This window comes from Zootoca vivipara, chromosome 2 (assembly GCF_965207765.1).
Source record: "Zootoca vivipara chromosome 2, rZooViv2.hap1.1, whole genome shotgun sequence".
NCBI classification, from domain to species: domain Eukaryota; kingdom Metazoa; phylum Chordata; class Lepidosauria; order Squamata; family Lacertidae; genus Zootoca; species Zootoca vivipara.
The window spans coordinates 76,944,915-76,959,368 of record NC_142584.1 but is presented as its reverse complement, the minus strand read 5'-3'; the positions used below and the strand labels follow the sequence as shown (position 1 = coordinate 76,959,368).

The 14,454-nt window shown below is 46.4% G+C and overlaps 1 protein-coding gene across 3 annotated transcripts in view; it reads left to right on the top strand.

The window, feature by feature from the left end:
* The first annotated feature begins 319 nt into the window (after positions 1 to 319).
* The window catches only part of WNT7A (Wnt family member 7A), a 59,031-nt gene continuing 44,896 nt past the window's right edge, over positions 320 to 14,454 (top strand). The window contains exons 1-2 of one of the 3 annotated variants that reach the window (XM_035106293.3): positions 320 to 1,344; positions 3,386 to 3,612. In XM_035106293.3, coding sequence (XP_034962184.1) covers positions 1,274 to 1,344; positions 3,386 to 3,612 — 298 coding nt within the window. In that variant the 5' untranslated portion in view covers positions 320 to 1,273. Of the gene's footprint in view, positions 1,345 to 2,322; positions 2,456 to 2,925; positions 3,044 to 3,385; positions 3,613 to 14,454 lie in introns of those variants that run through there. The other 2 variants (XM_088662215.1, XM_088662214.1) reach the window with 2 other exon arrangements.

Below are 14,454 nucleotides of genomic sequence, written 5' to 3'. Positions count from 1 at the left end.
TTAGGGTTCGGTATGTCAAGCACCCTGTCAGACCCAAGGGGAACGTAGGCTCCGATCCTGCCCCCTCCGTCCCCCTTGAACTGGGAACAAGCCGCACGGAACTGCGCGGGACCTGCTTTGGGCTAGACAGGTGTGGGACGCCAAGGTGTGTACTGCGGGCCAAGCGCGCTTCTGCGCGCACGAACCCTCCCCACGCGCTCCAGCAGGAAAGTTCCGCTCCGCTCCCTCCCTGACAGCGCGCGAAATCATCGATCAGGTTTGGGGACGGGGGAGGCGGAAAAAAACCACGCCGACCTGAACGGGCAGAGAGGAAAAACAGGAGCAACGAGGGAAGCGGAGCGTCAGAACAGGGAGGCGAGGGAACCGAGTAGGAGGTGGCGGCTGCCCTGGCGAGCCTCTCTGTCAAGGGAGCCTTCCCAATCTGAGCAAGTGGGAATTGATCAGGAATTGATCCTGCGCTCCGGACTGCCATTCAAATCGCGGGAGGTTTGCCTGCTGTAAACCCTCCTTCTTTCAGCGGGGTGGGGTAGAAGCCAGTCAGCTCCTGGAGGGATTTCTCCTCCTCCTCTCTTTTGGCAAACAGGTGATCTCTTTCTGCGTGCGATTCTTTATTCCCACCCCCTCCTCCCGCCGTCCCGTTTCGCCCCCATCCCAAACCGTACACTTCTTTCCCTTCCCACCCCCCACCCCAGCTGGACTACTCCCTCCTTTGGAGAACACGCCCAAGTAGGCTGAAGAAGAGAGAGAGAAAGAGAGATACACATAGAGAGATAGTAACATTGAACCTGAGGGGAAATCCTCCAGAGCTGCTGCGCGCTGCGAGAGGGAGAGAGATTATTGGAGCCTATACATGTGGTGTGTGGTGTTCTCTCCCCCCACCTCTCCCCTTCTTCTCTTCCCCCAGCGCGCTCTAAAGTGTTACGTGTGACAGGCATACAAATCCGGGATAGAGAAGGAGTGAAGAGAGAGAGAGAGAGAGAGAGAGACCCAGCGGAGAGGGCGATGGTGATTGTCTCTTGGGATTTACAAACACCCACCGCTCGCTCCGGGTGGCTCCGATCTCAGGAGGGTTGGACTGTTTTGTCTGCACTACTTTGACCTGGCGTTGCACTGTCTGAGGCACCGAGAAGTTAACCAGCGCGCAAAGAGTGTGAGGGAGGAATTACTACTACTATTACTACGGCTGCTGCTGCTGCTTTTATTATTATTATTGTAAGAAAAAAAGATACATAATTTCGCATGTTGATCTGAAACCCAACAACCAACGAGGAATATGAACAGGAAAACCAGGCGCTGGATATTCCACATCTTTCTGAGCCTAGGGATTGTCTATATCAAAATTGGGTAAGTCGCCGCCCCCCGTCTCCCCCCCCCAAACGCAAACACATCGTGCCAAACCTGCCCGGACCTGTTAGCATTCAACTGGCGGGGGGGGGGGGGAAGGTTGAGTCTGCAAGCGGTTCTTCCCTTTTATTTAAAGCCAGGGTAGGAATATGATTTCTGCTGCTGTTGTTCCCACATTATATACTAAGTGTGTGGCTCGCGAGGGGGGGGCGTGTTGGGGAGAGAGAAAACACTTGCTGTGGATGTGCGAGAGGCATGACCAGAATGGCAAGAGGCGGCGGGGAGATCTCCGCTGCCGCCGGGGGCTGGACCTCCGCTGCCCGCTGAAATCCATCCAGGCTTTGCTTTCTAATGCGCGGAGAGGAGCGCTTGAATGAGCTCAGGCGAGACAGGCAGAGAGAGCGCGCGCGCTACCTGCTTCAGCCTCCCTCTTTTCTTGGGCAGACCCAGCCTTTCTCAGAGCAAATTTATTTAAAGTGTTTATATTTTGGGTGGGGGCTAGGGTGAGTTGGCTGGGTTCAAAAACCCCGCCTGATCCCGGATCGATGGGTTACGTGGGGAAAGGAAGCAAAAGCGCTCTGTACATGCTCGGCAGCACGATATCTCCCAGGGCTGGAATATAACTTATAAATTCCAGAGCTAAGTCTGCGAACTTCGCCCGCGTTTTGGGATTCCCTTGATTTCCTAAATCCCTCCGGGCTCCGGCCCAGGTCAAACTCCCGTCCCGCAAACTCTTTGTTTAGCCCTTTCTCGGGATAACTGGCCTGTGGAATCGCAGACACCCCAACTCCTCCGTCAACACCACCGTCAGCGCAAAAAAGTCGGCGCTGCTACAGCCCACCGCTTGGTACCGCGCAGAAAGTGATGCTTAGGACGACGCGCGATCCTAAGCAGATGGACCTGCAGAAGGGTCTCATTCATTACATCGGAACTTGCTTCCGAATGTGAGGGCTCCTAGAGCGCAGATTGACGCAGGGCAGTAGCGTTCCCCCAATCCGGACAGCGCGCCTGAGATATGGTTTTTGTATTCAAAGAACCACGGAAATGACGTACAGTTCAGATCTGGCTTGTGAAGTTGGTGAGAGTTAGCCCATTATTGGATAATTCTCAGGTAGGTTTGGCCCTACTTGAAACTAGTAGGTGCGTTAACTTATACCCGTGAGTGTCTAATTGAACAGGAGTGCGCCACGACCAGGCTTCCCAAGGCAGCGCTCACGTGCACTTTGCGAGATGTTGGAAGGCGTGTGCGAGCAAGGCCGCTCGGGTGGGGAGCTTAGTTTCTAGACAGAAAAGCACCGTTTCAAACGGTGAAAGCTTCTTGATCCCGAGTCTGTGCGCTTTAATTTATATATCAGGAAGTTGGATTGCGCTCTGGGAAAAGCCCACGTGTTCCTCCTTATCCTTGTTTAACACTCTTATCTCCCGAGATCTCGATCTAATTATTGACCCAAATCGCTCCTTTGACTCTTTTCACCCGCAGGCTCCCCGGGGGACTGCTGGGGCGGGCAAGGCAAGCCGAGCCGCGTCGGGCTTGTCTTGGCCACGGGCTGGTTTAGCAAAATGATGTTTTCGGTTCTGCTCGAGTATGTGCCGCAACCTGCCAGTTGACATTAGCAAACAGCACCCGGAAGGGTTGGAGCATAAATGCTACGTGAAAATGCCTGGGAGAGAGAAACGGGAGACGGGCACGTTCGCTCTGGTTCGACGCCCCTTACTTAACCCGTGTGTGTGTTTGTGTGTGTTGGTTTTGGGGGGCTGGAGGCGGAAGGAGAGGGAATCGTACTAACCAAACTGCTAAGCGTTTGGCTTGGTGAAAAGTTAACACTGTGTAGCATCAGCTGCTGCCAGGCCTTGAAGGGCAGATCAGGGGCTGAAGAGGGCTTTAAAGGCATCCGTGTAGTACTTAGAAGGTGAAAAGACCTACCACATCCAGCTCCTTCAGAAGACCTGTGTAAACGATTGACTGTGGCACTGACTTGGTGCTGCTGCCGAGCTTGGTCCAGCCTCCACCTTCCTTCTCTCTCTCCTTTTCTCGTCCTAGGGGCTTCTCCTCTGTCGTGGCTCTGGGGGCCAGCATCATCTGCAACAAGATCCCGGGCCTAGCTCCTCGGCAGAGGGCGATCTGTCAGAGCAGGCCCGATGCCATCATAGTGATCGGAGAAGGCTCCCAAATGGGCATCAACGAGTGCCAGTTTCAGTTTCGCAATGGACGGTGGAATTGCTCTGCCCTGGGCGAGAGGACGGTCTTTGGAAAAGAGCTGAAAGTGGGTATGTTACCGCTTTACTATAAAAGCTGTGGCAAGGTGGAGCCTCAAGTCCACCGAAGAGTTACGAAAGGAAGTGTGTGTGTGTGTTTGTGTGATAGGCAAAGGGTGTGATGGCATCTGCAGGAGGCTGCTTAGGAGAACTGGCTTCAGCAGAGATATGCAAAGCCCTGATGTATACTCATCCTTACTAGGTATGTAGCCGTTACTCCACTCATAGGCCTACTCCCCTGTGGGAGCCAGTATGCCTCTGCTTACCAGTTGCTGGGAATCACAAGTGGGGAGAGAGAGTACTGTTGCAGCCAGGTCCTGCTTGCAGAGGTGGATTTAGGGGAACACGGCTGGTTCACTTGCACTGGGTGTGGAGCTCCGGGGGCGCCCCAGGGGATGCCACAACTACGATTTAGAATGGAGCATGAGAGGCGGGGAGGGGCACTGAATTTTGGCGCCGCTGAAATCTTGAGACTCCAAGGTCCACCACTGCTGCTTGAAGGCTTCCCATATGCCTTTGATTGGCCACAGTGAGAACAGGATGTCAGACAGCAGTGGATTGCATGGTGGGGCAATGGCAAATACTTGACCTCTAGTCAGCTGCATCACTGCTGTTTACTGGGTGGTAGAGGGCAAGGCAGTGGTGAGGTCAGCAGGGTGCAAATGGAGCAGCAGAGCGAATCCAGCCCTCCTATTGGTGCATTTGCACTGCACCCAACTCCCTGCCGCCTCACCCCTCCCGCTCTAACTCCCAGTAAGCAGCACCAAGTGACCTACTGGAGGTCAGGTGAGTTATAGCACCTCACCCCACTGTCTGTCTGTGGTTGTTGGATTATATAAAACTCTGGCCTGATCCAGTGGGACTTACGTTATGTTTTTATGTTATCCACGCCCCCTCACCCCCACACATATCACAACTGTTTCTACTGTAAGGCTGCAACCCTCAATACACTTCCTAAGAAATGTCTAATTGAAATCCAGATTTGTTTAGGATTGGGTTTCAAGTCTAAACCCAGTTACTAGGGAATAGGTTTCATTGGACTCAGTGGGGCTTACTTCTGAGTTAAGATGCCTAACAGCATGCTATTTAGGCATTTCAACTCATAGCACAAGAATATGCTCTTAACTCTGTTTCACAGTTTATTGTGCAATGTGCAAATATGGTGCATGTGGGATGGAAAGCCATTTTTTTAAAAAAAGCTGAGATGGTTTCCAGTGTGTGTCTAGGTTTTACAATCATGTTTCAGACCAGTTTAAGGTGGTGATAGGAAAGGTGTAAGCTCTGGATGTGAAAACGCAAGAAAACACTCTTCCACATGACCTGTCAGAGAGCCTCCCATGCACTGTATGGGAGAATGTGGTGGTGGTGGGGTATCTCTTTTAAAACCAAACGTTCATTCTAGCCAATGCAGGTTTTACATCTGCATTACCAAAACTGGTTTAAGAGTGAGGTGTGGAAATGTTCTAAACCCCATGTAAAGTGGATTAATTGCTTTTTGACACTTCTTTAAATCAACTTGTTTTAGTTGGAGTCAAGGTGGTTAAAAGTGTGGATCGTCTTGACAGTACCGATTTTGGTCTACTTAGCACATTGTACAGTAGTGTGGTCTAAGACAGGTCCTATGCATCTGAGAAGCTCACTTAGCCTCTTAACTATTCTACTTTTCTGGGCTTAGGAAGACATCTGTTCCTATGCTTCCAACTCAGAAGTCTTTGAGATTAGCATTTGATGGTGACTAGGAACGGTGTCTTCTGTGGCAGTGATTTCTGAACCATGGCTCAGCAGTCTGGACCCATCAATGAGCTGTGGAAACATGGTATGTGGGTACATTGTCTCTGGGAGGGGTTATGTTTCCAGGGTGTCAAAATTAGGTTCAGGTCAGATTATTAGAGCTTCACTGATATATTTAGGCTTTGAATAAAGAGGCCCTGCGGAGCATCCTGCCCCTATGGGTGGCTAGCCCCGCCCTCGCCCTGCCCCCATGGGCGGCTTGCCCCCCACCCCTGGGTGCGCTGCCCCAGTAGTCCGAGTGGCTTCCTCCACTGCTGAGAGGAAGAGCTCAGCCTCAGATAATCACATTTTGGGAACCATAGTTGTGTGGCATAGAAAACCACAGAGCCACTGTCATTGTTTTTAATCAATGAACGGCAAGAATAATATAGTCAGTTATGATTTATTACATCAGTTTCCCTGCAGTTATGGGTGTTTTAACTGATTTTTACATATTGAATCGTAGAGTTGGAAGGGACCACGAGGGTCATCTAGTCCTACCCCCTGCAATGCAGGGAACTTTGCTCCCTGTGTGGGGCTCGAACCAGCAACCCTGAGATAAAGAATCTCATGCTCTATTGACTGAACTATCCAGAAATGTGAACTAGATCAGAATGATATACACATTCCATGTTGAGCTCTCAGATGTGGGGCATCTGTGTTTTATTGTTTGATTATTGCGCCACTGATAGCTGTTTTGGACTGTGGTCAATCACTTTTGCATTGGATTTGAAATTAAGCTGTTTTATTCATGGTTAGTTTATTTACTTTTTAAAAAAAGTCCTAGCAATTCACTTATCAAATGCATATATATATATATATATATATATATATATATATATATGGATGTGCCTTGGTGTTGTGTTTGGATAAATGAGGAATCAAAATTGGAGAAATAAATAATACAAACTGAATGTCTTCCACAACACTTAAAATAAAAACAAAAACAAATTAACATTATTAATATGTTACCTTATTTTTGTGCTTGTATAACAAAGCTCCCTTGGGGGTGCATCTGAGGTAAGGAGTTATTTGTCAGAAGTTGTGTTGCTTTCTCTCCAAATGTGCAATGTAATAACTATCTTGCTATCCATGATTTTCATCCACTTTTCTCTCATGTAAGTGTAATAGACAGCAAGCCCAACAATATTGACTGGGAGCCCCTATAAGCACGGGGTTAAATATTGACTTTGCTTTTATAGCGATTTTATAGCCACCACCCATACAGTTTATCCTCGTGAAAAATGTGATTTCATGATGGCTTCGCTCTGGATGAAACTTTCAGCGTTCAGTCACTGCACCATTTGTAGTACCAAGCCATTTCTGAACACAATGAGACACATTAAGGGCAGAGTTCCAGGCCTGTGATTGTAAGGTACTTTTAATCCGCCATCAAAACTGTAGCGCATAATGACACAAATTCCGCTTTCAGAGGTGGCATGCGGGCACCTATGACTCCAGACCTGTGGATTGTTGGAATGGAGCCAGTCAAAGTTCAAAGATTCTTGAGGCTTGTGAATGAGGAGGCTGCTAGGCTCAAGAGACATCTGGACTCTTTATTTGTCAGGAGTGGTTGTTGTTGTTGTTGTTGTTGTTTAGTTGTTTAGTCATGTCCGACTCTTTGTGACCCCATGGACCAGAGCACGCCAGGCACTCCTGTCTTGCACTGCCTCCCGCAGTTTGGTCAAACTCATGTTCGTAGCTTCGAGAACACTGTCCAACTATCTCGTCCAGGAGTGGTTATCCAACCCCATTTAATCTTAACCCACCAATGTTTAGCTGTGAATCAAAACCAGGAGTGGTTATCCAACCCTATTTAATCTTAACCCACCAGTGTTTAGCTGTGAATCAAAACCAATGCAGTCGAGAGAGCAACCTTGAACATTTATAGTCTACCTTTTCCTCCAAGGACACCAGGGGGGTACACATGGTCTTCCCCGCTCCACATTTCATCCTCAGAACAACCCTGTGAGATAGGTTAGGCTGAGAGGCAGTGACTTGCACAAAGGTCACCTGGTGAGATTCATGGCTGAGAGGGGATTTGAACCCAGGTATCCCAGGCCCTTCTCCAACACTTTAATCCAGGCACAGGCAAACTCAGCCCTCCAGATGTTTTGGGACTACAATTCCCACCATCCCTGACCACTGGCTTCGTTAGCTAGGGATGATGGGAGTTGTAGTCCCAAAACATCTGGAGGGCCCAGTCTGAGGAAGCCTGCTTTAATAACTACATTGTCTGATGTCCTGATGCTTATTTTTCCCTCCAAGTTCAGTTTAGCCAGATAGCAAGATATTTCTTCTTAAAATGCTCCAGATGTCAATGGAATGGTGGGGTCTTCAGAATCTCTGCAACTCAGGTACTGCCTTTCATGGTGTTAATTCAACAGCAGATGCGCAGAACATGAGGAGGGAGAATATTGTCACCTCAGCTTCAGTGGTGTTGGTCTAACCTTATTGCCATATTTTAAGGACAATTATCTTCAGAATAATAGTAATAAGCGGGTTAGTCATGCTGGCCAATTGATCCGGAAAGCTGTCTGTGGACAAACACCGGCTCCCTCAGCCTGAACACAGAGATGAGCGCCATACCCTATACAGGGGTACCTCGGTTTAAGTACACAATTGGTTCCGGAAGTCTCTCCTTAACCTGAAGTGTACTTAACCTGAAATGAACCTTCCCATTGAAAGTAATGGAAAGTGGATTAATCCGTTCCAGACGATCCACAGAGTACTTAAACTGAAAGTACTCAAACCGAAGTGTACTTAAACCGAGGTAGTCTAATTTGGCTGAACTTAATCGTCCAGGGAACCTTTGCCTTTTTTCAACAACAACAACAAATTATTTGTATGCTGCCCACCTGACTGGGTTACCCCAGCCACACTGGATGGCTTCCAAAAAATTAAAACACAGGGGCAACGGGCAGAGGATTATTGTCCCTTGTACTTCAAACCATGTCTGCTTACTCATATGCTCTCTGAGTCTAAACAGAGAGTGACATTTATTTATTTATTTCATAAAATTTATACACCGCTTGTTTGTAAAACCAACCAACCAACCAACCTTGAAGATAACACAGTAAAATCAAGGAAAAAACACAACCCTGCTTTAAAATATGGAGGACTTTAAACACTAAAACAGATTATATAAACAATTGAATGGATCTCTGTTTTAAGGAAGCCTTGGCAGGGGACCTTAAAGTTAATCTGGAGGAGGCCCTTACAAGAAATTGACTGCATTCTTCTTCTTCTTCTTCTTCTTCTTCTTCTTCTTCTTCTTCTTCTTCTTCTTCTTCTTCTTCTTCTTCTTCTTCTTCTTCTTCTTCTTCTTCTTCTTCTTCTTCTTCTTCTTCTTGTTCTTCTTCTTCTTCTTCTTCTTCTTCTTCTTCTTCTTCTTCTTCTTCTTCTTCTTCTTCTTCTTCTTCTTCTTCTTCTTCTTCTTCTTCTTCTTCTCCTCCTCCTCCTCCTCCTCCTCCTCCTCCTCCTCCTCCTCCTCCTCCTCCTCCTCCTCCTCGCAAACCTGAGCCTCTTCAAGAGCAAGTCTGGTTGTCTGCCATCCCCAAGATCTGTCCTCACACCCACTGACATCTGACAAGATGACCTGTTGGAACTAGGAGTGTGCTGTGCTATGAGTTAGCCTGGGACACACAAGCACAGGTGCACACAAGTATGCAGACAAAGCCATACATACAAATCGTATTTGTACCTGCTGGCCCTTAAAATTTCCCCTTGCTTCAATCATTCTGCCATTCTTATCTGTTCCCAGTTTCACAGACGTGCTTTTAGAAGAGGCACATGTACTCAGTAAGCTGTCATATCTCTTTAAGAATGGCACCTAATGTACAACATGCCATTGCCCACCTCCGTTGCTGTTGGTCCCACCCAATGCATCTTTACTCAGAAGCCAGTCCAGCCAGTTCAGCAGGGCTTATTCTCATAGGACTTCTGCTTTGGACACCACTTGCAGACCTGACTTTTCAGTGGTTTTCTGAAACATGCTGGGAGTTCAGAGAATGCTGCTGCTGAAGAGGCAGAGGCTGGGGAAACCCAGGTCCACAGATTGGTCTGTCAGGCTCATGCTTGCTTGAAAGTCCACCTAAATTGGATAGGAACCCTGTGACTTGACTCGAGTTGAATCTGGGCCAAGCGAAAGCAAACGCACTGGGTAGCTCTTCTGACTTACTATTGTTTATTCAATTTATATCCCACCCTTCCTCTTGAAGGAGGCCAGGGCGGCGTGGAAGGAAGTAGCTTCGTTGAGGTTGGAGATGGAAATGGGAATAGTTTTTAAGAGATTTGGAAGTAGTTTGAGAAAGGCTTCACTTCCCATGGCACACACACACTTTTTGTCGTAATGTTGCTTCTGGTCAAACAGGGTTGGCTGGTGTTTGAAACAACATAGAAATGTTGCAAAACCTGTTTGCAAATGGTGAAAGTGCAGGATACCCCAAGCATGCAGGGGCCTATGGGCAGACCACCCCTATGCATGCAAACCAAGAGCAGGGTGTCCTCTTTTTGAATTGCCTTAAACTCTTCTAGAGCATGCCACCTTCCAAACCTATTGCATCTGTCTCCAGCTTAGTTGCTGAACGGGATCTTCTGGACACCCAAGCTCAAAATCCCGGGCTATTCTTGGGCACCCAAGCCATGCAGGTGCCAGGATCACAATTCATTAACTCCCTCCAAGTTCACAACACTTAGCAGCACTTTCTCAGATTCAAACCTGGCAACTGTCCTCGTTCGTGCCTTACCCTGACGCTGAAGAGTTGGATGGCTGCCCTTGAAGGCTTGTTTGAAAGTTGAGTCATTGCTTACAGAGGCCCTCCAGGCAGGCACGCTTGGAGTGACAATGCAGCAGGCAGACTAGGTAGCTGGCGAGGGTGCCAAAATTAAAGGGATATCTTCCTCCATGGCATCAGTGGGCGAGCAGGATCCCTTATGCAGCCTCAAACATGGATGGCTTTCAGGAGAAACTGAGAGTGTTCTCCAAAACCCACTGAAGATAATAGAGGGATCTGAGCTTGTTCCTGTTCTGTCATATCTGAGATGGCAAAAAGCATTGAGCTTGCTCTACTGATTGATGGGGGAGCATGAAGCATATTATACCAGTGTTGTGGTGCTTGCATTAGCCTACTGGGCAAAATTAATTGTGCTTCCTTGATTGTAATCAAGAGAATCCTACATGGCTTGATGGCTACAGCAGTGTTTCAAGGCTACATTCTTATGTCCCATCGAAGGCCGCAAGATAATTTTGTTTGATCCCCCTTTTAAAGTGAACTGACTTCATTTGCACCTCTCTGGCTAATACACAGATAATGCAATTACCCTTTGGAGTTCACAGTTTTTTGAATTTACTGAACCAGGTTGGAGGGACCTGTGCCCCTCCAGACGTTGCGAGACTCCCATCATGCCTGCCAACAGGCCAGGTTTGCAGAGGCTGGTGGGAAATGGAGCTCAGCAACACCTGGAGAGCTGCAGGTTTCTAACTCCTGTATGATAACAGTAATATACCAAAATGCTTTTTAAAATAGTACTTTAGATGAAAAAACATTTAGAAATGAGATGAAATACACATTTTAAATATGCATCTTCAAATACAAATGGCCATATTGACTCAGACTTTGTTTTGGCAGATGGATGTAAACATGGGAAGGAAGGGGGCATGAACACATGATTGATTTATTAATTGAATTTGTATCCTGCCCTTCTCCCAAAGGAGCCCACACCAAAAAGTTAAAACAGTACAATTTAAAATTAAAACATTTTAAAAACATTGGGGGGGGGAAACCTAAAACATTTAGGTAAAGGTAAAGGACCCCTGGACCGTTAAGGCCAGTCAAAGGTGACTATGCAGTGTGGCGCTCATCTCGCTTTCAGGCCGAGAAAGCCAGCGTTTGTCCGCAGACAGCGCTTTCCGGGTCATGTGGTCAGCATGACTAAAGCGCTTCTGGTGCAACGAAATACCGTGATGTAAGCCAGAGCACACAGAAACGCCGTTTATCTTCCCGCCGGAGCGGTACCTATTTATCTACTTGCACTTTGATGTGCTTTCGAACTGCTAGGTTGGCAGGAGCTTGGTCAGAGCAATGGGAGCTCACACCCCGTCGCGGGGATTCGAACTGCTGACCTTCTGACCGGCAAGTCCAAGCGGCTCAGTGGTTTGGACCACAGCACCACCCGCATCAAAAACATTTTAACAGATTTAGAATGCCTTAAAACATTTAACACATTTACTTGGCCTGGCAAGGGTTCAAATTTGGCCCACAAAGCAGTTTCTCCCAAACCCCACCCCCATGCCCCACCCCCGATGCCACATGTGATGTCAGGTGAGGCAGGTCGAGATGCAATTGCCAATGCACATCTGGGAGTCTTACAGTGCACCCCCAATTCTGCACTGGCAAGGGAAAACAAACTTTGGTTCAAGGGCCCATGAGGAGGATTTCCCCCCACAAAGTGTTGTTCGTGTGTTGCAGTTGGGAAAGGAAGGATTCAATTTATCTGCAATTTTTCTTGCAGATGTTCCATTGAAATGCATGGGAGTTTCACATGAGCATGGTGTCCTTTGAAGCTTCCATTCATTGCTGTAAGACTTGCAGATAAGTTCCCAGTATAGAAGTGCCCCCAATGCCTCTAATATGCTTAACTGTGGACTAGTTTGTATACATTAGGGATGGGCAAATCTGTCAATTTCAGGTCACCAAGTTTTTCATTTTTCCAATCTTAAATTCAGTTCTCCACATTCCCATCACAATTTGTTATATAAATATATCCTCATAAAAATATACCAGCACTTTAGTGCAAGTTGCTCCTATAAACATAGTTTTATATGCAGTTTCGCTTAACACAAACATTTTTCAAGCAATTTCTCCTAATATAATGCACGTTTGCATGCTGCTTTTTTTTTTTACTGAAGTATGCATTTTGATGCACATTTTACCCCAGGGTATGCATTTTTGTACACATTACTTGGCTGGTGAATTGCATTGCAAATTTCAAAGATGGGCAAATTTCAAAGGATGACTGTGTATTGTTCCCCATACTGTTTGTGATTAGTTATGTTCATCCTTAAATGCAAACTGAATCAAATTTTCCCCATCCCTAAATTAAAGCCAAAGGGTTTTTTTTATTTAAAAAGTGTGCTTGTGTCAGTTTCAGCATTTGCTGTATCGCCTTAGTTCCTCCAGTTCTGACCTTATCAGTGCCACTTAACTATGATTAAAAAAAGAACTATGAACATTACCTAATGTGTGTAGATTGATTGTTTTTCTTAGTCTAGCTGTTTCAGGAGGCTACAGGAAACCAGTGGTCTACCACTCCAATTTTCAATAAAGCCATTAGGCCACAAAATCAGAGAAGCACAAATGTTCAGTGATTTCACTGAGACTCTAAAGTAACCCAAGATGAAACCAGAACAACAACAATGACAAGATTTTACTGCATTGTATCGCTGTAATACCATTATTCTGTTATATTACTGCAACAAATGTGTAGGTATCCTAATCATATTCAATAATATTTTGCTATTGGGTTTGTGTAAGATACACTAACATAACCTGTATGCTGATGGAAGCTCTGAGTGTATATATCGTCAAAGGCAGGTCACCTTGAATACAAATGGTACATATTTCCTAAGCATCATTCCTTGAAAGTAAGCTCTACTGGCTTCATTGCAATCTATTTTATAATACGAGCAGATTTGAGAGAGGAAAGAGAGAGAAATGTTCCTTATTTCTTGTTGCGGGAACAATTCTGATTCTCCCAATAGAAGTTGTAAGTTCAGTGTAGATAAAAAGAAAACACACACAATTAAATTAAAGGATTCACTAGAAATGGTAAACTCTAGAAGCTTAAGGTGTTTTTAAAGGCAAAGGGAAGGATTGGATAAATTAAGGGAGAATAGCCCTATTAACAGTTACTAGTCATGATACTTAAATGGAACACCCTTGTTCTGAACTCATGTACTACTGGGAAGCAGTTACTGGTAACAAAGAAGGTGGAAAGAGCATCACTTTTAGGTTTTCCCTAGCTTATGAACATCCAGAAACATCAGGACAGCTCCTTCTGGAAACGCTGGAGTAAGGCTGCAAGGAAACAATCTCTGTTGAACTCAACGGGGCTTAGTTCCAATTATATATCTATAGGAATGCACTGTAAATGAGGCTGTTTCAATACCAGCCCTGTTGCACAAGAGGGCAAAGTGATCTACTTTGAATACGGAAACACTGCTGATTCAGCTATGATCATAGCAAAATGTGTATTGCATATAGATGGGTTTATTTCTCACCAGTGTCCATTTCACATGTAAAGGTAAAGGTAAAGGGGCCCCTGACCATCAGGTCCAGTCGTGTCCGACTCTGGGGTTGCGGCGCTCATCTCGCTCTATAGGCCGAGGGAGCCGGCGTTTGTCCACAGACAGCTTCCGGGTCACGTGGCCAGCATGACAAAGCTGCTTCTGGCGAACCAGAGCAGTGCACGGAAACGCCATTTACCTTCCCGCCGGAGCGGTCCCTATTTATCTACTTGCACTTTGATATGCTTTTGAACTGCTAGGTGGGCAGGAGCTGGGACCGAGCAACGGGAGCTCACCCCGTTGCAGGGATTCGAACCATTCATAAATCCGTTTCCCATCCATCTATGAAAATTCCATTTTTCAACCAATTCAGTTCAAACAAACCAAATGAGCATAACTGATAAGATACATTAGTTTGATTCCTTTTAACTTAGCCTTCCAGATAAGTCCATCACTAGATCTACGTATGGATTACAGTACAATATACGCACATTTTTAAAATTAGGCTAAGCAAAGCTGATCCTAAAATCTTACCTGCATCTGAAAGGTCAGTATCAGGGCAAAGGAGATGCTCTACCCAGGAAAGGTAGAGAATATGCTTTGCATGCAGAAGGTCCCACATTCAATCCCATCAACTTCGGTTTAAAAAAGGATCAGGAAGCAGATGGTGAATAAGACTCCAATCTGAGATCCCGAAGAACAGCTACCATTGAGAGTAGCTGAATTGTAGAGTTAGAAGGGACTAGATGAGCAAATGGACTAAATGGACAAATGCTACCACCTAGAATAAGGTAGCT